Raw genomic sequence first — 24,692 nt, 5'->3', positions numbered from 1 at the left:
ATAAATACATTTTTAAAATGTATTTTTGTTGAAATTATTCATACATTCATACAATTGCATTCAAAAAATGCAATTGAATTACTATGTTGGAATGTAAATATTGAAAGTAAATTACAACAAACACCAATATAAACAATTAAAAGTATATTATTTTAAACCACATTTTAATTTTTAAATTTAATTTTGAACTACTGTGGGGGTTGTGGTCCTCGATATGTTGGGGGTTGTGGCCTGAAAAGTATTTGGAGACCTGCAGACATAGCAGATAATAAAAATGCATGTAAACTTTAATTGTATTTGTACTTGCACTTTGTGTATTTTTTTTATTATTTACTTTTGTTAGATGAGAGAGGGGACAAAGAGGGGGTGAAGAGGGGGTGAAGAATGAGTCTGTCTATTGCACATGTGAGCGGTGTCTCTGGGGACCGGCATTGTGGGTTGTGGGTTCCTGCTCATAAAGAGGTCGAGGGAAATGAGATTGCAGCTCATTTGGTGCGTCTCACACGTGGCCATCAGTAAGTCTGAGATGAAGGCCCTCCTCAAATCTGAAATGTATTCTAAATGGTGTTGGGATCAAGAACATAGGGGGAGACATTTTCTCCATGTGCAAATGAAGGTAGGGAAATTGAAAGTGTTGAAAATGAATAGAAGTGAAACAATTGTTATTGCAAGGTTAAGATCGGGTAAGATCTTAAAACTGTAGAGCATGCTATCTTCCATTATAACAAGCATAATCATAGAGAGAAGTTCAACTGAGGGATTGAGTCTTTCCATTTCCATGTTTTAAATATTGTAGAGGGTGAATTTAAGGATCTGGTGTTTTTGAAACAGGATTATTTGGTAGAATTATGCTAAATTAAATAAAAGGGATAGATATCTGGCCCACACTCTGGTGTAGTGGGTGGCAATAATGCACCCTAAAGTTGAGTTCCGTCTGCCCAACCAGGCAACCATAGGGCGCCAAATTGTGCATTTCATTCTATCGCCGTTCCTTCTTGTTTTCCGCTGGAATAAGAAACCGTTAATACAAATAGCCTATATACAATGCCAAAGGGTCAACAATCAAACAAATAGCCTAAAAGGCCATTTAAATCACTGACCATTTGGTAGCGTGGCCAGCCAGACTACTTGCATCTATTTATTCTAGATCAGCAAGTAGCCTAGTGCGTCTCGCATGTCAGGCCCACATCCTGAATTGAGTTTCCATAAATTTCACCCTTGTGGCGTTTTCCCACTGTAGGAACCTTTTGCAGTTCTTGATGTTTTTTTAAGTAGCCTTCCTGCCAGCCCCCCTTTCCTCACCAAGGTTGGTGGAGTTGGGGATGGGAGTGGGTGCGCCAAATTCCGAACTTGCCGAGGGCACCACTACGTCACATCAGTCACGGGTTAGCGAGCTTTGGCCACAGCTGAGGTCGGTCCTAAAACTTATACCTGGTCAGACCGGTTTGGCACTGGCCTCCACTATGGAAAACCTCACCAAATCGGTTGGACCAGGCATTTGGGCTGATACGTACCTACCTGTGGAAAGACCCCTGAAGATGGCTGGAGTCGGTTAGAGTCGGCCCTGTTTTATTATTTTCATAGTAGTATAGAGCAGTGTTAATTTTGACAACATATCTTATTTTAGTTTTAGTCTTAGTCTTTTGACTAAAATGTAATTTAATTTTAGTCAAGATTTAGTCAAAAAAAACGTTTCAATTTTAGTCTAGTTTTAGTCGACTAAAATTGCATGTCAATTTAGTCGACTTTGCATTTATAATATTAATTATAATCATATGTAATCGTGGTGATTTGGCAGAGGATTTACATGATCTGAGGCTCTTTCAGACGGTCAATAGAAGTTTAGATGATTTTAGTCTCTCCTTTTCATTTTTATTTAGTCTTATTTTAGTCGACTAAAATATGTGGACATTTTAGTCATAGTTTTAGTCTCATGAGAAACTTTTAATTTAGTTTTAGTCCAATTTTAGTCGTCAAAAATATCCCTTTGACTAAAATTAAGACTAAATATTTTAGTCGACGAAATTAACACTGGTACAGAGTTAAACTGTTTTATCCTAATCGTTAATAACTAGACATCCAATAATGTTCAGCAAATTCTTTTTTTTTCTATTTTTCCTTTTGATTTTTAAACTGACCCCGCCTTGTTCTCCTGAGACAGGTGCAAGATGCTCGTGAACGCCGCACTGACGCGCGCGGGTTTATTCTCAACCATTTTCTTTCGGATTTATTTCAATTATAAAGAAAAAGAAGTGCGTATGGCTGGCCAGGCTACAATTTGAATAAGGTCTGTGAAAGTTTGACAATTACGCACAAAATATGGCTACTAGAATAAACAAGGACAAGATTTAGCCGCTAGTGCAGATTTGAGAAGGTATGACTTTATTTCTGGATTGCTAATGCTAGCTAAGCTAAGTTTCGTTTTTTGTTTTTGTTTTAAACTGAACTTGTGTTGTGTCAAAAAAAGATGCTTTATTATCGATATTAGCCTGCTATTTCAAGATAGTTCAAGATCACCAGAAAAAGAAGAACCAGCAATACATTTACAGCTGATTTGTGTAAGCTCTCAGTCATACAGGAGTTTTCCCATCATAGGCTAAAGTTGAGCTGTTAAGTGTAAAAACTTTTTTCTACTATATAACTGTAGTATAGGTCTATTCGTAAATCATGAAACATATACGTATATAACATGATTTGACTGAATATACTCTTCTCATCTTTTACAAAGTAATGACACAAAAAGATGTGAGGCCATATTTCATCCGTAATGAGATTAGGCGCTGTTATATGACATTCTGTTTGTCCTAGTCATTGTTAAACGGCTTCATTTAAGGAAATCTTGTGGTAAACAGTAAATCATTTCTCACACCCAGGGTGAAGGTGTGTGAGAACCTCTTACGGACGTCTGGCAGTGCACGGCCGACCATGTGTGCCAGCACTCCTATCTGCAGATAACATTGTATGGAGCAGTTGGCTGACTGAGGGGTACGGACGTCTGAAATCATCCTGTGGCAGGCCTTGTGTTCCTTTGATAGAAACAAGGTGGGTGTTCCCTCCTAAATCTCCAAATCTCCTCTTTACATAGTTCTTCCTGCTCTGAAGTGCAACATTTCTCAACCAACTTTCTAATTGTACAGAATCTTGCATTCCAGGCACACACCACAGAAAGTGTATAGTATAAATAACATGTACTAACTCTGTAATCAGGTATCTGACCTTTACAACACAATCAAATGAAACACATTTCCTAAGAATTCACAAAGCCTGTATTTGGATACTTGACTCTATAGGACATCTCTCATTTTGGACTTGGTTTATGAAAGGTCAAGATGATAATTCCATTCTAATTAAAAAGAGTGAAGAGATTGTGGACAGGGTGTCCTACAAAGAACACAATACAATTAGGGCAGACTTTCCCTGTAACTTCCTGTCTGAGTTGACCCATAATCTTCTCAACATTTAATGTGTCATATCCAGGCACACACAGCACTTGCACACTCATCTACCCTCCACCCAAATGTCTCCATTGTGTCGCACATCCACTCTCCGGTTTGTCCCTGGTGCCCGCTGCAACATACATAGGAAGTGGCCCTTCCACTATTTTCTTCCTCTGCTTGTGAGAACAACTTATTCAGAATCTCTCACCCCTGGTCCTTCTCTCTAACAAAGTATCAATGTCCTTATTGGGGCAGCTGCCTGATGGCACACCAACCTCTTTATGTTGGATGCCCTTTTCAACCCTTTTCAACAATCATACCATAACATAATGATAAAAATAAAATATCTGATGTTTTACACATTTCTGTCATGTCATCTGAACACAGTCTTAGTGCTGGACAGAAGCCTGTTACCGTACCAGGAACAGGATATGGAACAGAAAAACAGAAAACCTAAAGCATAAAGTTGTTTGTCCAAACAATCCGGTCTTCACAGCATTTAAATAAACTTTACTCTCTGTAATCTTTCTAACCATATTTAACTCTGCAACAAACACACAAAACTTTTTTCAGAAGTGTGTATGAACTTGCACCTTAAATTGACTCTCGGCTCTGACATGATTTTTTTTAGGCCATAAAAAAATTAATAATAAGTTCTGCCATGACCTGTTAGTAACCAGTGCAAGAACAGAGATAAGCCTACAATTGCTTAGCCCACTATTAAATAGAACTTTTTATTGGCCTAATTCATTTTGTTGTTTGTTTGTTGTTCTCTTACATCAAATCTACACACAAATTTGGATGGGCACATTGAAATTGTTCTTGGACAAATCTATAACATAGAAAATATGTATTTTTTTTAGTTATTGCTAAAATTCATGTGAAAGATTACAACATTTTTGTTACCTTTGAAACAGAATAGGTTTCTAAACAGATGACTCAGGGGACAAAGACAAAAACAGAGGTTTTAACATTTCAGGTCAAGCTTGAAACAAAGAGAAGTGATGGCACTTACACTTATGACTACAAATAAATGCATTATGTATACCGCTAAACAAACACGTCCTTAGAAACAAGTGTGGCTCTGTCTTAAAGCATAAGCCTTGTACTATTGAGGTCTTAGAGCGCTGCTATGTCATGGGACGCAGTGCTGCCGCAGGTCATGTTGTATCTGTGAAGGGCATCGCTGATAGCATCTCTCTCAACTGCAACTGAAAGGCTCCTTTCTGTGCAACTTTGTATGACACACAATTCATGTGATTTAAATATGAACTGTGAATAAGAGCACACAGAGCACAGCAATCCCAGGTTGTTCAGGCTTACATAGTTTAGAAGATTCAGTAAAATGCTTTTTTTCCCATTAATGATGTCCAATAATTATTAGTATTGCATACTTTCTATAGTTGCTTCTTTTGACCAGGATTCAATCATCTACTTCATCGATATCACAATAACTTTATTATACAGTAAGTTTCTGTCACGTCCTGTTTTAAAGACCTTGTCTGGAATAAAAACCTTTTGTAACCATTGCCAAAGGCATATCACAATTTTATAGCTTGTTCATTTGGTAACTATCTGATAAAGGGCCCATCGGCGCTCTACTCTGCTTTCCAATCTAAGCTCACGCCTCACTGCATGTACTCAATAGAGTCCGCACCCTAAATCATGACATCATGTCTTTGTGTGAAATCCTACCGCTATTCACAGATCCAGCATAGGGCTTAGCATGCGAGCGTCCACTATACCAACACATCGTTCTTTAAAGGCAGTGCTCTGGTCCCCAAACTCACACATCATGTCCAGAACACGAGAGAGAGAGCTACTTTGTCTTCCCATTTATTCTAAATTCTGTCTTCAGTCATATTGGAGGGTCTTTTCTGAAAACACAACAGTGCAATTTTGCATTTATTACAATTCCTGTTGCAAATGTGCATTTATTTCACAGTTAAATAGGACACCAGTCACTGAATACAATATTTGAAAGCATCAATTATCAACTCTTCAAGACAGTGGTTCTGTGGCAGACAGAAAGAACAATATGCAATATATTTATGACAGTATTAAACTAATTAACATATTTATATGTATTCAGTAGTATTTTAAATTGAAAGGGTTAGTAAAATGAAGAAGAAATTGAAAGTTAATTTCTTCTTCATTTTACTAACTTAGATTAAAAAGCATTGTCAAGTGACTTAACAAATGAAAAATAACAGTAAGTTTTACGATGAATATATCGCAGTTTCACTCTTTAACGTTTCATTCTATTAAAAACACACTGGAATCGCTCAAACAAAGGTGCTGGTTCAGTGTTGTTCTTGCATGATCCAGTAAAGTTTGACTAAACTCCCGTTTTGCTTCATTCAAGTCTGGTGTTCATTCGAAGCATTCTTGACATTCCAAAAAAGCAACACTGAAAGAATAACACGGGCGCATGTATTTACCAAAAGATTTCAAAGAAATTACAACGAATACAAGGTGACAGGTTTAAACAATAATTACATGTCACAGCCATTTAGTTGTTAATATCTAAAATCATATGCCTTGTGATGCAGAAATTTGTATTGCATTTATAGCAGTGCAAGTGCACAACTAGTTCTCCATAATACACATCTCTCATGTCTGCCATGTACTGGCTCTGCATTGGCTGGCCTCACTGCTCTAATGTTGGCTCGGACCATACAGCTACAGGCATATCAGCTGCTGCTGTATGTATCCACTGCTCCACTGTATCTGTGTTTTCACATAGACCACATATGATGCAGTGGCATGGAGCAGGATAGTGGTAATGTGTGGACCCAGTGCCCTGGCCGTGCAGTGTCCATGGTGGTATGGAAGCCTGAGGCCTGCTCCCATACATCCCTGCACCGGCGCGGTTGATCCTATTGTCTACTGCGTCACCACACGTCGCCCGCAAATAAAGGCCGTCTGGCTCCAAGCTTAAATATTGCAGCTAACTAAAAACCAACCATCAGAGCCGATTCACTCACATCTGCTCAGTGGGGCGACAAGGACAGGGCTTTAGGTGGGAAAGAGGGCAGAAAAAAGTTCACTTTTCCCTGTCGGGTGCCAAGAGGACGGGACAGGACTCAACTTTGCCGGAGCCGCAGCTGTGGCAAGTTGCCCATTTCTTTTCATTTAAACTTTTAATTTAGGTACAATTAAGAAAAAACTGATATTTGTCAGTGACAAACTGGTCTTTACATAGCCTTTTATAGGACAGCAGTGTTAACTATAAGTTATCGAGCTTCGCAATTTTCTGGTTTCTTTATATATTTCATATTTGTATTGTATTGCCTCTATGCATTTCTGTTAATCAAGCTTAGCGTATAATGCTGTGCCATACTGTTTGTAGTAATACTCCATTTTGTGCTCAAAACTTTTTAGTGTTAACAATTTGAACATTTATTGGACTGTTTTTGAACAGAAGATAACAGTAGTTGCTTTTAATTCAACATTCAGCATTTCTTGTTTTTGACATTCTCTTGTCTCCTCTCCTTGTCCTCCTACCTGACTACCCCACCCCACGGTCCGGGTGCACCCTGTTTCTCTCCCTATCCCACTCCACTTTTCAGTGCTACGGACCGATCATGGGTGACTGGAGCTTTCTGGGCAACATTTTAGAGGAAGTCAACGAGCACTCTACGGTGATCGGCCGGGTGTGGCTCACGGTGCTGTTCATTTTTCGTATCCTTATTCTGGGCACTGCTGCAGAGTTTGTTTGGGGCGATGAGCAATCTGATTACGTGTGCAACACTCAGCAGCCTGGATGTGAAAATGTTTGCTACGATGAGGCCTTCCCAATCTCGCACATTCGCCTTTGGGTGCTGCAGATCATTTTTGTGTCCACGCCATCACTGGTGTACGTTGGCCACGCTGTGCACCATGTCCACATGGAAGAGAAACGAAAAGAGCGCGAGGAGGCAGAACTGAGCCGGCAACAAGAGCTGAGCGAGGAACGGCTTCCATTGGCTCCAGATCAGGGCAGTGTCAGAACTACGAAGGAGACCAGCACCAAGGGGAGCAAGAAGTTCAGGCTCGAAGGCACGTTGCTCAGAACATACATTTGCCATATAATCTTCAAAACACTGTTTGAAGTTGGCTTTGTAGTTGGCCAGTACTTCCTGTATGGGTTTCGCATCTTGCCACTTTACAAATGCAGCCGCTGGCCCTGCCCAAACACCGTGGACTGTTTTGTATCCCGTCCCACAGAGAAGACAGTCTTCATCATCTTCATGCTGGCTGTGGCATGTGTTTCCCTCTTCCTCAACTTTGTGGAGATCAGTCACTTGGGCCTAAAGAAGATCCGCTTTGTGTTTCGTAAGCCAGCACCAGCTCCAGCACAAGGCGAGGGATCTGCAACCCTGCCCTCACCACAAGGTAAAGGTCTCCCCCCACTGGCGGTGCCGTCATTACAGAGAGCAAAGGGCTACCGTCTGCTGGAGGAGGAGAAGGCCCCTCCAGTTACACACCTGTACCCTCTGGCTGAGGTGGGTATGGAGGCCGGAAGAGGCATCTGCCCGCTCCAAGGCCTGGAGGACAAAGCAGAGGATGTGTTACCGATGGAGAGCATCTCGAAGGTTTATGATGAGACTCTGCCATCTTATGCACAGACTACTGAGATGCCTGGGGTAACTTTACATGAGGAGGAGGTGGTGCAGTCAGCAGAAGTGGAGGCAGAGAAAGAAAGAATGGAGGAATTAGCTGATGAGGATGATGAGGTGCGAGCAGCAGCAAATGGGATGGAGGCATCGGATACGATAGAGGACACTAGACCATTGAGCCGACTGAGCAAAGCCAGTAGCAGGGCCAGGTCAGACGACCTCACTGTATGAATATGTGAGAGCGCAGAAGCTCTTCCCACTCTGAAAACACAAAAACACTGTGCACACTCCTGAAAAAGGAGGTGAACAGAAAGCTGCATATTCATTAAACATATTGTATACTCACAAAGAATTTAGAAACCAAAAAAATAATGTCATCTAGATGAAAAGTAGACAGAAGAGGGATTTTTTTTTATTTAATAAAATGTGTTTTAATACCTATTGAAATGTGCTTGGAAGGAAGGGGAACTGTTTTTACTTGATGAAAATCTATGGTCATTTTTAGAACCATCTTTTTCTATTTAAGTTTTAATCAATCGTACAGTGCATAGAAATTTATACATTAGGTTTGAAGGTAGGGCAGAGAATGTACTTGTGCGTCTACAGTTCAGTTCATTTCGCTGTACTTAGGCAGACTTTTCTTCTCGTTCAACTGCACCATGTGGTGGTTTGGGAAGTCAGTCAGAGAACTCTTGCAGAGATCAACAAAAATAACACATTTTTAGACGCTATACATGAGGAAGGAAGCTGTTTTTGGGGGGTTTTATAAGAGCAAACCTTTTGCACATTTGAATAAACTACGCGGCCTTTAACTAATACATTACATAAACACAGATTTGTGTTCATATTAGCAGAAATCTTGTTTCTATCTTTGTATGCCCAGTGGCGCTTATAGTTGGGAAATGATAATGGAGGAAAAAAGACCACATGTTGAATGTCTTTTTAAATGTGATTCTGCATCTCGACATTGGAGATACACCTGTTGTTAAGCTTTAGATACCCGTTATCTGTGAGAGAGAGCTGGGGTTCATTTTGCCCTATCAGAGAATAGACTATAGTAGTGACCTCAGGCCAAATCCTCTCTTTCGTGCTGTACAAACAGGCGTCCGGGCGATAAAGATCATGCAGCATCAGCACAAAGTATTGTTCAAACTGAGACAATAAAAGAAACGGCACTCATCAATGAAAACAAGCATCCTTGATCCGGTAGTAAAAAAAAAAATCTTTTGACTTGATGCTTTTAGTTCACCGCAGTGATCCTTGCACTGGCATGTCACAGTAACAAAGACTTGTGACTAACAGTGACTTGTTTACCAATTCAATGTGAACAAAAACATGGGCAACTACCACTGTACATAGAGCCCCGTCTCGTGTCTAATTGTGTACATAATGTCATATGAGCTATTCTCAGATATTTGAATCGAGTTTCAAAAATTATTTCCAAAAAGTATACACAACTTAAACAAACAGCAGCAAATCATCAATGCCACAATGCCAGGTAAAAATGAAAAAAAGAAAACAAAATATTGTCTTTAAACATTTTTACTTAAATAAAATTGTATTTACATTGTTGTGCTCTTTTTCTCTAAACTGCTGTGATTGTACTATATTCTGTGCCCTATAAATGTAAATTGTAAGAATACAGTAAGATTGTATCAAGTGATTGTATTGCTCTGGGACCTAAGTGAACATTTTCCTATCATCAAAATCGAGTATCTTATTTTCATAAGGCACCCCAACACCATATGTAATAGTCTGTAAATCAATCATCAGTTGACAGAGTCAGTGCAGGCTTACAGTACATCGCAATGTGCCTCTGTGTGCACAATCACAGTGTTGGTTTTGGGGGCATGATCAAAAGGCTCTAAATAATTTCAGAGAGATGGCAGTTTTGTCCCCTTTGTGACCCCCCAGCCATCAGTTTGCCTCCATTTGCCAATACTGTGCACTATCAAAGAGCAAATAACTGCAGTAAATAGTGTTGCGGTCACAGAGAATGTCCCAAGTTGATTAGGTGCAGTTTTTTTTTGTATTTTAGGATTTGTCACGGGACCTTTATGTTTGTAATAAGATATGCTTAATTTATGCAAAAAGAGAATCAGAATCTTTTTAGTACTAACTTGTATTCTATGCTGATAGATGTGTGGCTGTATTTGTTTTGGAATGTGAACCAACACAATAAAAAGTCACACGTATTGAACTGTCCTTTTGTGTTCCTTGGTCCAAATCTATAATAGAAGTTACACAATGTATAAAAAAAACAGGTCAAGGAACAATTCATTATTTGGAGTTACTAGTTACTAGCAGTCCCAATGAATCACCACAAGAGAGCAGCACTGAACTACCAGTTGGAATGGAACTCTGTTTTTGCATAAAGTTCCCCTTTTGATTTTAAGGAATGATATCTCTGCCAGAAAATAGACTTTAGGTCTGCTTTATTTACTTCAAGACTATAAAACTCATTTCACATCCACATTGGCTGTGTATTGTTTTAAGTTATTCCTTCAATAACCTGTACATTTAAAAATGTGTGTGTCATGAGATCTCAGTTCAGGATTGCCATTTGCTTTTTATAACATATCGTTAATGTTTGTCCATCCATCCATCCATTTTCTTCCGCTTTATCCGGGGCCGGGTCGCGGGGGCAGCAGTCTCAGCAGAGATGCCCAAACTTCCCGATCCACACACACCTCCTCCAGCTGTTCTGGGGGAACATAATGTTTGTGCAACAAGAAAAGTATTCAGCCCCAGTTTCTCAGCAGACAAAAGGCTGGCTCAGAGAAATATGACTTAAATAAAGCAGAAAAAGTAAGGTTAAGCGCCACCCCATGGCATCAGCCAGTGGGTGCAAGCGTATTGGGTGCATGAGGAGGAGCCAGATTTGGAACTAGTCCATGCAGAATTACATTCACTCTCCAGGCCTTCTCCAGCTCTCTCTTAGCCCATGGTCTTTCTCTAGTTTCTCATGTTCCTTTTTCCTGATGGTTGGTATTGCTATGTCGACCACAACGGCTTTCCTCTGCTGTTTGTCCAGGTTGGTTCGTCACTACCATTCTGTCCATCTGTATCTGGAAGTCCCACAGGATCTTGGCTCAGTCATTCTCTACCACTGTTGCAGGTACTTTGACCTTGGGGTTTCCAGCCCATACTCTGCACAGATGTTCCTGTATACTATGCCAGCCACTTGGTTATGGCACTCCAGCATCTTTGCACCCAGCCTCCCTGCCAGCATCTTACACCCTGCAGCTATGTGCTGGGTTGTCTCAGGGGCCTCTGTTGCTCAGGGCCTGCTCCAGTGCAGCCATGAGGAGTGCTTCTGTACTGTCCTTCAGTCCAGCTCTTTCTAGCCGTTGGTTGGATTTCTTGACATCAGCCCCTTCAGTGGCCCAGGTACTGTACATCCCATGTACCATGGCGGAACTCCAGCACCTTAGCCTATCCTTTTTTCCCCTGTCAAAGTCAACGTTTTATTGTCGATGTTACCACATGTAAAAGAATGTAAAAGTTTTCTTTGAACCAACCAAAATAGTGGCATTTTACCTAAACTAAATACACATACTTTGTACCACTTCAAGACAAGGGCTTGTTGGAGGAAGAAACCAGCAATATGTTTTAAAGATTTTAATATATATAAACCCAGCACAAAAAAGGCATTTTGGAAAATCTAAATAGAGAATTATAATATGGGAGGAGTGCCTTGGTTTCTTGTTATTGTCTTATAATATATAAGTTTCTCCAATGAACTTCCCCAAAAATCAACAACTTTATGGTATTGACTTGCTGAGCACTTTGTGTCTAGCTTCTCTTCACACATCCTTTGTCATTCTGAGTATTCAAAAATTGTTGATAATGCTTTTACAATTGCGTAATGCCACTTTGAGGACACATAGCTCCTACTGAATGTTCTGGTGGTGGTTGTCATAGCTCAGACCACCTTTTCAGAATCCACTTCCTGGAAACATTTTCTTCTGTGGGTGACTTTGTAGGTATGGTTCTATCTTTAAACAACCCCGTTGACACCAATGGAAAGAGATTTTTTGTTGAGTTCAGTTTGTGAACGTTCATTGTCAGGCTGGCATCACTATAACATTTGTCTGCATTTAGTTGCATCGTAAGGGGACAACCGACGAAGACCATCACTGTGTAGGTAAGTGTGGTTTCCCTTATCTTAAGTGAACCTCCATTTACCACAGTGTCACAGGAAACCAGTCAGCCCTCTTAATGTGTAAATGTATTCACCTTTATGTTTGACAAGTGTTTTTTTTTTCTAACAGCAAGAATCATGGAGAGAAACATATTATTCTTTTTATTTCTATGTCACTTGCATCATAATTTGTTGTTTGCGCAGCAGCCTTCACGTCCATATCTCAAGGCCGCACATATTTAAATGAAAACTTGTGCTTGTACAAAAGCCTTTAACGTTATTGACCTTTCTGAAACAGATATTCTTATACCTGGTACAATGAAAAACTGGGTAAAATAGATAGATGCACCATAGACATTAACATTTAAGTTACTTTGATACTCAGTGTTCTTCTGTTTCCAGGTGTGATGGCGAATGCTTACATGCTTTTTAGCTTGATGAAAGTCCTATTTCTGTCATGTTGCTTGTCCCGGAATCAATCACATGCAAGTAGGTTGTTACAGAGTCCGTACAGCTGCATCAGCTCTATATTCACAGCTCACACTTTGTTTTCCTTTCAGGGCTAACCACAATATCTGCCACTGTTGGAAGCCCGATCTTTTTATATTGTAGAAATGAGTCCCTTGACAGTCTCACCCAGCTAATATGGTATAAGGATACAACTAATCTCATAACATTTGCATCACAAGAACAACGAATACACTGGTATCCTGAAGCTTACAGCCTTCAAATAAACATGTCATCATCTGAAGCTACTTTGTACAAACTTATCATTGACAAAGTGCAAAAGGCCCACGCCGGAAACTACATGTGTGAGACCATGACCGAGTTAGGAGTCTTGGAGGAACATTGGACTCTCGTCGTCACAGGTCTGTTTTTTCATCTGTTACAGAAAACAAATGGAATTGTGTGTTAAAGTCCTGGAAAAATGCTATGGACTGATTTTGCATTGTGATGGTTTTCAAGATGCATTCTTCACGTCTAATAACCTGTGATGTCATGTAGAGTACAAGGCCTACTCAGTAACGTTTCATATTTTTATTTGCCTTTGAAATAGAAAATCATTAGTTAAGCAGAAATTCAATGGAAGATTGTAATTGGAGTTTTACTTTTTTTTTTGCTTCACCACTCCTACTAAGTCCATCTGTGTGTTGACTAGGTTAAAATATGTTTTGAACGATGAAGCCCAAATACAGCTTTATATAAAACATTTGGGATGCATAAATGTCATTGTCTCTACTTAAAAACGACTAAAGAATATTATAAACCGTTTCCTAACATAAAAGTTTTGTTTTTCAGACAAAAAAGACACTGGAAAAAGTGCTCGGGTGCTCATTATTATAATATCTACAATCTGTGTTGGGGCGCTCTTTGTGGTTTGTTTAACTATCCACCTCTTCAGACATCTTAGACGGTAAGTGTATAAATAAAAAAACAGTCATACCTCCATTGACGGAATGATTACTCTTCTCTTCTGTTCTATGCAGGCGTAACAGACTGCGTGGTGCAGCAGAAACGGTAAATACTGTATACGAGTTAAGGTCATTTCAGAAGGTAAAACTGTCACATGGAAATTACTTGCTGTGACATATTGTGTATTCATTTAAAAACATAATATGTGTTTGCATGTCATTTTAGCAACAAGATATTTATGAAAACTGTCTGGGAGGGCAACTCAGCCAGAGCCAGAGCCACCACATATACTCCAACTAATGGAGCCCTGCTGAGACGTGAAAATGCAAGAGCAGAAGACCAGCACAAGGGTCACATTTACAGTGTTTCGTTCTTCTAGAGGACCTTCAAAGTGCTTAAGAAACCTCTGTGTGAATGTACTGCAAGCAATGAGCGAACAAACAAGTTGCCTTAAGTTGCACAATCCCACTGTGACGGCTGTGACAAAAATGGACGATTGGGGTGATTTAGCATGGGCTGCTTTAAGGTGTGGCATGTTTTTGCATGGTTGTGATTGATTATACCAACTCATGGGGTGTGCAGGTCTGTGCTTTTATAATCATGATGCACACAGTTTACGGAATTTGTCAATAAACAATAGTTCAATTTAAGGTTGCATACAATGAATTGTGTTGCTATAAAGGCATACCAATAAACAGGGTGTGTGAATGAAGTCAGTCACAGTTGCTTTCCCAAAGCCAACACAAATACTGAGTCAAAGTTACATTAAGTCTGAACACAATGGTCTAGTGTTTTCGATGCATTATTTAATTCCTAAAATATGACACTGTGCCTATTCAGCATTTGGTACAAACAACATATTGTTGAGATTCAGCAGTCTTGTGACATGATTAGAATGGCCAGTCAAAATCTAAAGACAAAGGGCCTGATTTACTAAGCAAGGTGTTCATTTACAAGTAGTACTATTTAAATGAGCACATGCTATTTTAAAGCTGGCTGCCAATTCATTTTCATTAAACATCGAAGCATTCACAAACACACACACACACACACACACAAAAATAAAAGTGTTCGGACCAACAGTTTCAGAAAAAGCAGGTAAAGGCTCACGAATCAACAACCCTAGTACCGTAACAAAAACATAAATAACATGACAGATAGCGACACTACTTTGGGAATACACTCCCTTCAGGATTTAGCAGTCTAGTCAGTGGCAAAGGGAATGTAAAGGCACATAAAAGCCAGAAGGCATCAGCAAAACATTTATCAAACATCAGTGGCACTAATCTGATATGTGAAGAATAGGCTTCGTCTATAGGATTTTAGAGTTTATGAGAAGCCCAATTTTGCATGTGTGCCCTTCATCAAAATGTATAAAAGTACACAGTATATATAGAAGGATATACAAAAATGTAAAAATACAATATTGTCCCGATACCTTTGGCGAATCCACCGTTTACAAGGGGATTGTGCCACATAAATGTATTTAAATAAAAAAAACATTACAATAGTACTCAAATGTTGGACTTGGTAAACACTCACACTTAAGAAATCTACATCCTTGTAATATGTTGAAAACATAATGTAAAGTGAAAAGAACTGGATAACAGTGAATGTAATGAAGCAATGTTGCTGCTTTTGTCGAAGAAACAAATAATAAGAGTTATTGCTCCGTCTCAGACTCAACCTCTTGTGTCCCACTTAAACGCCGTCGCTCTCTAGGTTCCCCTGATGTTCTGTCCGTTGCTCTGACATTCCGCTCTGTGTTGACGAAGGGAAGTGCACACTTTTTGTCTGACCTAAAAAATGAAAAATGTAATCAATTAATAAACAAAGGGGGATGACTGAAAATTATTACAGTAGAAACATATTGCGTACCTAAACCACCACATTGCAGCAAAAACAGCATTGGCAAAAAGCAGAAGAGAAAACATGATCCAGCCAGCAGTACCGGATCCTGCATGAGAAGACAAAGGTTAGGAATTAGCCTCAAAAACCGTGTTGTGTGTTCAAATTAAGTAAGACTACTCAATAAGACTACCAAAACAAGGACAGTGTACATAAACACAGCAACTATAAACATACAATCATTATTTTTAGTTATCCATTATTCATACAGGTTACGTTTTTTTAGACATTTGAAGAATAAAAATGGACTGCGATAGGTCTCTAAAAATGTTGTTGGTGGAAAACTTTGCCTTTCCACACCTCTCATAGATGGCTCATATATCAAATGGCTCATATATCAAATCCCATATCTCTCTGTTGGGGTGTGTCCTTCAGTGGAAACTAATAGTTATTTCTTCGTGACTGTGACTACCAGCAAAAGCAAGTCTGGATTTGTTTGTCTAAAAAAAAACGGTCCCTAAGAACTGTGAAAACCTACAGCATACCTTCAGAAGATAAATAATGCAGATAGATGGGGCCTTGACTTGTCCCATATGTGTTGCTGGCTTTGCACTGAAACAGGCCGTTCAGTTGCGGCGTGGGTTTGAGAATCTGCAGCATTGCACCACTGACCTTCGCAGCTGACTCAGGCCACGGCTGACCAAGTCTAAAAAACAGTTAATGTGGTCAAGTCAAGTTTTTTTCTTTTCTTTTCTTTTTTAAGGTCTTTCTGCCGCCTCGAGTTATTCTGAACTTCCTAAAGACAACCTTATTAAATAGATATACCATAGATGAACTGTACCTGCTCCATGTGATGTTGGCCTTTGGGTTTGCTTCAGACGTACATTTAAAGGAGTATCTGGAAGTCTCACTGATATTAACTTCACTTGGAGGGACTAAAAGGAAGCAGGAAAACTAGAGTTAACAAAATAACAGCTGTGAACGGGGAATTCCAAGTAAGGCAATCAAAGCCAAGCTAGGCATGGCTTATATGGTTCCACTATGGATCTGCCAGCCACAGTAGACAGGATGTGAATCATTGAGTGAATGACTCACTGTTCAAAGGTACAGTTAATAGAATTGGGAAGACTAATGGCTGTGGCATGTCATGTTATAACATATTTCGTGTGACATGTCATACTCTTGAAGAGTTGTATCAGAGATTATTGCATTTGCACATCACATTATTGTATTGTATCTTTCAAATCTTTCAAAATGGCACTAAAGAGAAAACATTTGGAGATGACATTTCAACACCACAGGAAGTATCATTTATCATGCTCATCTTCCTTGAACAATAATATACCAGTTGACAAAGCTGAGAAAGTTACTATTCCAGTTTTAGGAAGTACACCTTATCATTAGACCAGTATTGCACTATAACAGACATTTTTGTGGTAAAACGAGCCCCAACGTGCATTAAGAATGTTTTAGATCCATCAGGAAAGACTGGTTTAAGACTGTTAGAATTAATTAACACATTTCATCAGTTCATGAAGCATTGCCATTTATGTTTAAACAGCATTTTTATTCATGAAGACATGACTCAGCTGTAATAGGGCCAGTCACAAGATTGACCTTGTGAGAGAGCACTGTGCAGCTGACTCAAACTGTTATTTTTGTACAAAAGTTGAATTTTGTAGTGTGTGATACTGGTGCAAGTACTCACAGTGTATCTTGATGGTGAGCGGTACCGTAGTCCCACCTGGGAATGCTGAACTTATGATCACACATTGCACCAAACGATTGTTGAGGTCTCTTCGAGGAACCCCAGACAATGTGCTGACAGTGTTGGTTGTGCCGTCTGCATTTTCAGTAAAGTTGTGTGTTATTATTAGCACATCAGACAGATTTCCCAAATGCCAGTTCACTGTTGCTGGGGGCCAAGAATTTGCAGCTGTGCAGGAGCCAAGGACAACCTCCTCATTTCCCACAAAGAGAAGTTTGTCCTCAGTGCTGACTTTTGGAGGAACTGCAAAATCAAGACAGACAATTGTTACAATGCCAGTCACAAAGCCACATTTACGGTCACAAAAAGATGTGTTATACCTAGTACGTTCAGTGGTATTTCTGTCTTGTAATTACCACTTGGAAATAAAGTGTATATACATGTGTAGGTCCCTTCGTCAGACAGTGTCACACTGGACAACTGTAATGATCCATTTTTTATAGAGATATTTCCAACAAAGCTGAATCTCTCGTCGCGTCCATTGAAATTCTCCGGCCCATTTTTAGACAAAATAGTGTAGAAGTTGGTGTTGGACTTGATCAGTCTGGTTCTCCTTTGCCACGTTATCTGTGTCAGGCTCTCTGTGGAGCCGGAGAGGAGGCAGGGCAGAACCGCTGTGTCACCTTGTGTCACCGTCACGTTCCCTCCAATCACCTGCACAGCTAGAATCAAATAACGATGAATGATGAGATCCTTGATAGATGAATGGTGTACAAGAGGATAGATGAAAAAAAGTCAGGAGTCTCGAATTATGCAGTAGTTTATTAAGCCTACTATCAGTGACAGGCACCTCCAGCTGAGAGCCAGAGTTATGGCTATACGACAGCGTTGGTACAACTGTACTTGCCTGGCTCTGCCATACTCTTCCCTGTCCATTCCATGCGAAAGAAGGTGGGTGTGGTTTATCAGGCTACAACTGTTCAGCATGACCCAACATGATAAATAGCTATTTAATTTTATTCTCTAACAATCATAAAAGCCTGATATAACTTTACATAGCCTACAGTAGATATTAGCCTGGCAATACTGACTCACTACTCTGTAATTAAACTCTTATTTATTTTTATGGCTGGGGGGTCCGGGTGAAAATGGGCCCCAGTAAGTCCATGGCTTACTCTATGCTTTCACCTAAACATCTTAGTTAGTACATTCAAAATTCATATCAGTAACATTATCAAAAACAGCTGTATAGTTACTATGTAGTAACAGGTAATAACACTCACTTTATGTATAGCCTTCTAATCAACAACAAACAAAGACTAATAGCTATAACTACACACCTCTCTCTCTTTCTCTCTCTCTTTCTCTCTCTCTCTCTCTCTCTCTCTCTCTCTCTCTCTCTCTCTCTCTCTCTCTCTCCGTACCGCTTTATCTCTCGGCTTTCGTTTCCCTCACTCACCTTGTATCACAGTATCTTGAACAAGAATGATCATCAATAAATAGTACATTTCGCGCCTGAGTCCTTTGTTTGAAATGTTCCATTTCTTTAGGCTACAGTCGACATCGTCCCAGACAATGACTCCATGGATCTAGGCTTACTCACACTACTCACACTGTCTGCATCCCATTCATTCATGTGGCACAGTGCTTCCCTCTCCTGGACTGGTGGACGACGGACATTTCTCTTTAAACGCGTATTTTTTTTTATTTTTTTTTTTTTATTTTTATCCGGTGCCAGTTTACTGTTGCTGGGGGGCAAGAATTTGCAGCTGCACAGGAGCCAAGGACAACCTCCTCATTTCCCACAAAGAGAAGATTGTCCTCAGTGCTGACTTTTGAAGATTCCTAATAGGAATTTTGAAGATTCCTAATAGGAATCTCAATGAAGATTCCTTATCTCAAGAAGAAGAACTTCATTGAGATTCCTATTAGGAAACTCAATGAAGAGCAGAAAGGTGACTGTAGTAAATAGACGATACAAAATAATTATAAAGAAAGATATTGTAGCTACGCGGTTGCCTACCCAAGACCCTTCTCCAACAGTAGCCGGTGCTAAGAAAAGAAGTAGCCTACCTGTCCCGTGGTATCCTATAGTAAAGCACCTTTTTTTTTGGTAATAATATAGTGATAACAATAATAAAGTGTATTTTTTTAAACACTTTTTACAGTGTAACATTCGATTAGACCAGGGGTCTCCAACAGGCGGCCCCCGACTTGTAGCACAAATTCTTCAGTATTAAAAAAAAAAAAAAAAAAAGCTGCCACTAGGGGGCAGCTTAAATAAAGAAAGGAAATAACTCCCCTGTGTCCAGCAGAGGGCATTAGAAGAGATCAGAATATAAACGACACATAATAATCACGTGGTAAATGGACAGGCTGCCCCAGAGCGGCTGTGGCTGTAGCTTACCACCACCAAGTGCTGAGTGAATGAATTATGACTACAATGTAGCAGAGACTTGTGACACAGGCTTGTAAAGTCCAATACAAGTGTAAGCCGAGGTTACAGTCCTGTCAGGCTCATTATTATTCATGTCTTGAAAAAGGTTTCTTCAATAGTATTTTCCCGATCAAAACATGTTTTGTACGAAATTTACTTGGAGACTCCTGGATTAGATGAACCAAAAAGAGTGCACCTCCTGAAATGCATAATTGTCTTGTGACGTGGGGACATCTAACGTCTCTCTCACAATAGGCCATATATCTGTCCTGGCCTATGTAAAGAATAATATTGACATTCAGAAATAAATTTCAAATATTTAACTCTCTGTTATGTGTCTGATGGGCATTGGCTATAATACACCAAATAGTCTGAATCTGAAAGCTGCATCCGTAGATGGAGTTCAGCCTCTCTACAAACTGTACTCTCTTCTAGGAACCCCAGACAATGTGCTGACAGTGTTGGTTGTGCCGTCTGCATTTTCAGTAAAGTTGAGTGTTATTATTAGTACATCAGACAGATTTCCCAAATGCCAGTCAACTTTTGCTCGGGGCCAAGAATTTGCCACGTGGTCTGTGAAACTCGAAAAATTTAAATATTGTGCAAAAGTTCTTTTATTTCTGTAATTCAACTTAAAATGTGAAAGTAATATGATATAAACTCATTACATGCAAAATGACATTCAAGCCTTTGTTTGTTATAATTTGGATGATTATGGTTTAAAGTCCATTTTCAAAATAGTCTAATTTCCTGAGATTTTTAATTTAGTGTTTTTATAAACTGTGAGCCATAATAATCAAATTTATAACAAAAACAGGTTATGCATATCTCACTTTGCATGTACAAGTCCATCATATACTAGTTTCACAGTTTCAGTTGAATTACAGAAATTAATGCACGTTTTAACTATATTCTAATTTTCCGAGTTACACCTATACATACGATCAATATCATTAACACCTGTAGCCTATATAGTTACTTACTTTATGTTCAGCCTTCTAATCATGTATTCATTCACTGTATCAAAGGCTTATTGCTCCTCTCTCATTCTCTCTCTCTTTCGGCTTCCGTTTTTTTTTCCCCCACTCACCTTGCATCACAGTGTCTTGATTTCCGAGAATGATCGCGCCTGAATTATTTCTTTGAAATGTTTAAGCTGCAGTCGACATCATCAACATGATCCAAGTCCAGAAGCTGACTCTGACTGTGACTGTGACTGTGACTGTGACTGTGACTCTGACTCTGACTCTGACTCTGACTCTGACTCTGACTCTGACTGTGACTCTGACTCTGACTCTGACTCTGACTCTGACTCTGACTCTGACTCTGACTCTGACTCTGACTCTGACTCTGACTCTCAGACTCAGACTCAGACTCAGTGAATGTAACGTATCCCATTCATGTGGCACAGTGCTCCCTCTCCTGGACGGGTGGACGACGGACCTAGTTCACTTTAAGGCAGGGGTGTCAAACTCATTTTGGGTCGCGGGCCACATATAATAGAGAAAATGTTTCCAATAAATGAATAATAATAAGCTGTGATTTGATCAAAGCCCCAACTTGACTATAGCTTCATCAATGACAACGGCTACACTTGTATTGCACTTTACAAGCCTGTGTCACAAGTTCCTGAAAGTGCAGTAGTCATTATTCATTCACTTGGTGGTGGTAAACTTTTATTGAAGCCACAGCCGCCCTGGGGTAGACTGTCCATTTACCACATGGCTATATAATGTCTTGTTCATATCCTGAGCTCTTATTATGTCAGTTCCCTCTGCTGGACACGTGTGGAAATCTATCCTTTTTTTTTTTTTATTTAATGCCCCCTAGTGGCTAGAATGAGCATTCTGGTTATTCTTTAAAAATTCATATCTCCGCACAGGAATGGGCTAGAGACTTACTTTTTTTTTTGACATACTCTGGAATTTATGCTCTACAGGGCAGGGGCCGGATTAAATCATCTCGCGGGCCGGATCAGGCCCGCGGGCCGTATGTTTGACACCCCTGCTTTAAGGTGTTTTTGTTTTGTTTTGCAGTTTGCAGTAAATAGACGAAACAATATAACTATAAGGGAAGATGATGGTACGTGATTGCCTACCCAAGACCCTTTTCCAACAGTCTATCAAGAAAAGTAGCCTACCTGTCCCGTCATATCCCATGGTAAAGCAAAAATGTGTTTTGTTTTTTAAGTTATAGTAGTAATAGTAATAATAATAATAATAATAATAATAATAATAATAGTAATAATAATAATAATACTAAAGTGTATTTTACCACTTTTTATTGTGTAACATTAGATTAGACGAACCATAAAGAGTGCACCCGCTGAAATTCACAATTGTTTAGCGACGTGGGGACAAACGTCTCTCACAGTAGGCCATATTATCTGTCATAGTAGACCTATAGCCTACATAAAGAATAATATTGACGCTTAAAAAAAATATATATATATATTTTTTCAATACACAACAAATAGCCTAACATTCAGAAATGTATTCAGAAAGTAATTTCAAATATTCTCTGTATTATGTGCATCATATGTGATAGCTATAATACATAGTCTGAAAGTTATCTCCTCAACGCGTAGATGGAGTTCAGCCTCTCTACATACTGATCACCACTGCCATCTTGTGGTCTGCCCTGGAGGAGCAGAAAGATCAGTTGAGACAATAAATGTGAGTAATAGTGTTAAAACTTCCATGAGACATTTAGTTCTGACCTCTTCATCTGGCTGGATCTCTGTGCGCACAAACACAGTCTGATCCTGTCCCGTGTCTTGGTTTGATGATCGACAAATTCTGTAAATAAATACTGCACGTGTAACTTTATGCTACATATTTTCCTTTTGCCACACAAACCTAGTGCATCAAATTAGCATCTATTAGATATGAATATGGATTTGTTTTTTTTTTATGTATAACATGTTACCAAATCATATCTCCCTCTGTTGTGTAGTCATAAAAAGAGAACAATAGAAGGTATGATTCTAAGCAGTTTGCATGCTTTGTATATTTGTTTGTCTCTAAAAAAACAAAAACAAAACATTCATGACATTCATCTTTCTAATGCATAAAATGTATTTTACTTTTCACTCACCTTGAGAGACAAACAGCTGAAGTGAAAATGAGAAGCAGTCCTCCTATAGTTGACAGTGTGTATATCAAAGGCTCAAGCAAGTCTCGGGAAGTGACTATAGAAAAAAACATAGTTTTAATAAAGTTTTGATTTCTGATAAATGACATTACAAAGCTTTATCTACCTTTAGTGGCCGTCTCTTCATTCAGTGTCACGTTCCATTGCATAGTTTGGACTCCGTTTTCGCCCATCAAATCACATCTGTAGATTCCAGTGTCATTTTCTTGAAAGTCCGGTATACTTAAATGTAAAGGATAGTTTGGGTGTATTTGAAACTTGGCACTAAAATTTGAAATTGTTTGGTTCTTGTAGTATGCATAAGAATATCCTTCTTTGACCCAGTTGACTTGTTGTACTGTATAGGTTTTATTTGTTTCGAATGTTAGTTTGACCCAGTCTCCTCTTGATGCCTGTTTGGCAATGATATTCGCTGAAACTGACAATAAAAAGAAAATCTTTAAACCGACCAAATGTTTCAAACAACATTGACAAAGAATGTTACCATATATGTCGACTGTACCTGCAAAAATGAGAGTGCAGAACTGAATGAGCAGCCATAGCAGAATGACCATCGCAATAAGTTGAAGTTGATTCATAGCGATGGTTGAAGCTTCTGCATGTGCCGTTTAGTATCTGAGGAGGTGTGTAAACCAGAGGAAGTGTCAGACATACACGCCTCTGTGTGTTTCTCCAGTTACAGCATTGCCCATACTGTATTCACTTAAACCAACATGAACTCAGTTTATTTTTTATTTTTACTGACATCTCCCTGCTTGAATGTAAAAATATATTAATGCATCACTAAATCTCGGCAAGCATGTGAGTGGCATATGGGTGCTGTTTTGACAGAGAATGGAACGACTTAAGGGTTGTACAAAATACTTGTTTTGAGTCATTGTGTAAATGTGTGCTTTGGACTATTTTTCCTCTTTGTTTCCAGGTTTATCAATGAGGTCCTGGGTAATGACACTGTGCAGATGCTGTTGGCCATATTCAGCAGAACCAACACACCGCAAACACTGCATCTGTTTAACACTGGGACATTATCTACAGTACATGATGCAATAGGCTTATTTATTGCCACAGTGAACAATCCAGTTCTTATTTATTTATTTCAGGTCAGTGCACAATAATGAACTATATTGTACAAATTGTAACAAGTCCTTTTTTAAAGCCACACCGCGTAGAATTTTACCCAATAAATGAAATTGAAATACAAGCATTTATTTTGTGACAGACATTTTAATCATTGAAAAATACCTCATAAATGTTCAAACAAACATTGTGCTTTTGCTTAAGACATGACTGTAACTTGACCGGGAGCGTCTCCAGCTCGTCTCCATGGAGATGTGACTAAAGTCTGTAGACATTTTGACTCAAACAGGTTATGTTCTCATCCAAATCCTTTCTTTGATTACCCACTGCAGTAACAGCATTTTCTGTGTTGAGCTGGTTATTAGAAACATGTTTTGTGCTGATGGCTACAGTTTAATTCAAAATGTTACGCAGAGTCCCTTTAACTTGGAATCTCCTTATAGGGATTTCCTGGAGTGGACAATAATCCAATTACTTTCAAGTAAGGAGACTGCTTACTATTATAGATTCTCAGTCATCCACGTTGTCATCTTAAAACAAAACAACTGGACTTAAAATGAAACAGAAGCCGGCGTTTCACTCCACATCCCGGAAGTTTCCATGAGGAAGCTCTCTGGATGTGGAGTGAAACATCGGCTATAATATCGAATGTGGCCAAATCACAAATGAAATTACGATTTTCATTATTTGTCCAGCACTGGATTTCACTTATATGATTTTGAAATAAATAAGAGACATTTTGTTCATGGTTTTACTTTATTGTCAGATGTTTGCGGCATCATCCAAATGAACGTGAAACAATGGTTGTCCACAGGAAGCCTTTCACCCACTCGCACTCATTTAGTACTAAAATTAAATCATTTCCTGTTGTGGG

At 39.2% G+C, this 24,692-nt stretch overlaps 2 protein-coding genes and 2 long non-coding RNA genes across 6 annotated transcripts; 2 read left to right on the top strand and 2 right to left on the bottom strand.

Annotated features, from left to right (window-relative positions):
- Positions 1-7,015: 7,015 nt before the first annotated feature.
- Positions 7,016-8,269, top strand: LOC306967899 (gap junction alpha-8 protein-like; the record flags this gene model as incomplete). The annotated part of the gene is made up of 1 exon (XM_079563097.1): positions 7,016-8,269. Exon 1 carries the CDS (start codon positions 7,025-7,027, stop codon positions 8,267-8,269), a length of 1,245 nt encoding a protein of 414 aa, XP_079419223.1. The 5' UTR covers positions 7,016-7,024.
- A 3,813-nt stretch (positions 8,270-12,082) lies between these two features.
- Positions 12,083-13,967, top strand: LOC306968030. The gene is made up of 4 exons (XR_013793229.1): positions 12,083-12,185; positions 12,585-12,671; positions 12,743-13,044; positions 13,469-13,967. It is a non-coding gene; the product is annotated as an uncharacterized lncRNA (long non-coding RNA).
- A 1,277-nt stretch (positions 13,968-15,244) lies between these two features.
- On the bottom strand, positions 15,245-18,710 carry LOC306968025 (nectin-2). Of its 3 annotated transcripts, none has more exons than XM_079563265.1 (7): positions 18,611-18,710; positions 17,532-17,873; positions 17,152-17,454; positions 16,285-16,378; positions 15,986-16,149; positions 15,474-15,549; positions 15,245-15,394 (listed from the first exon to the last, which is right to left on the bottom strand). In XM_079563265.1, exons 1-7 carry the CDS (start codon positions 18,657-18,659, stop codon positions 15,259-15,261), a joined length of 1,164 nt encoding a protein of 387 aa, XP_079419391.1. In that variant the 5' UTR covers positions 18,660-18,710; the 3' UTR covers positions 15,245-15,258. The 3 variants fall into 3 exon arrangements, with proteins under 3 accessions (XP_079419391.1, XP_079419390.1, XP_079419392.1); XM_079563264.1 differs by having other exon boundaries at positions 15,474-15,552; positions 15,989-16,149; XM_079563266.1 differs by lacking the exon at positions 15,474-15,549 and having other exon boundaries at positions 15,989-16,149.
- A 3,448-nt stretch (positions 18,711-22,158) lies between these two features.
- Positions 22,159-23,328, bottom strand: LOC306967873. The gene is made up of 5 exons (XR_013793221.1): positions 23,244-23,328; positions 22,848-23,159; positions 22,685-22,778; positions 22,308-22,386; positions 22,159-22,228 (listed from the first exon to the last, which is right to left on the bottom strand). It is a non-coding gene; the product is annotated as an uncharacterized lncRNA (long non-coding RNA).
- Between the last annotated feature and the right edge of the window lie 1,364 nt (positions 23,329-24,692).

The sequence above is a fragment of the Gobius niger genome (assembly GCF_951799975.1).
Source record: "Gobius niger genome assembly, chromosome: 9".
NCBI lineage: Eukaryota > Metazoa > Chordata > Actinopteri > Gobiiformes > Gobiidae > Gobius > Gobius niger.
The sequence above is the reverse complement of the archived record's forward strand: the minus strand, read 5'-3'. Positions and strand labels throughout refer to the sequence as shown.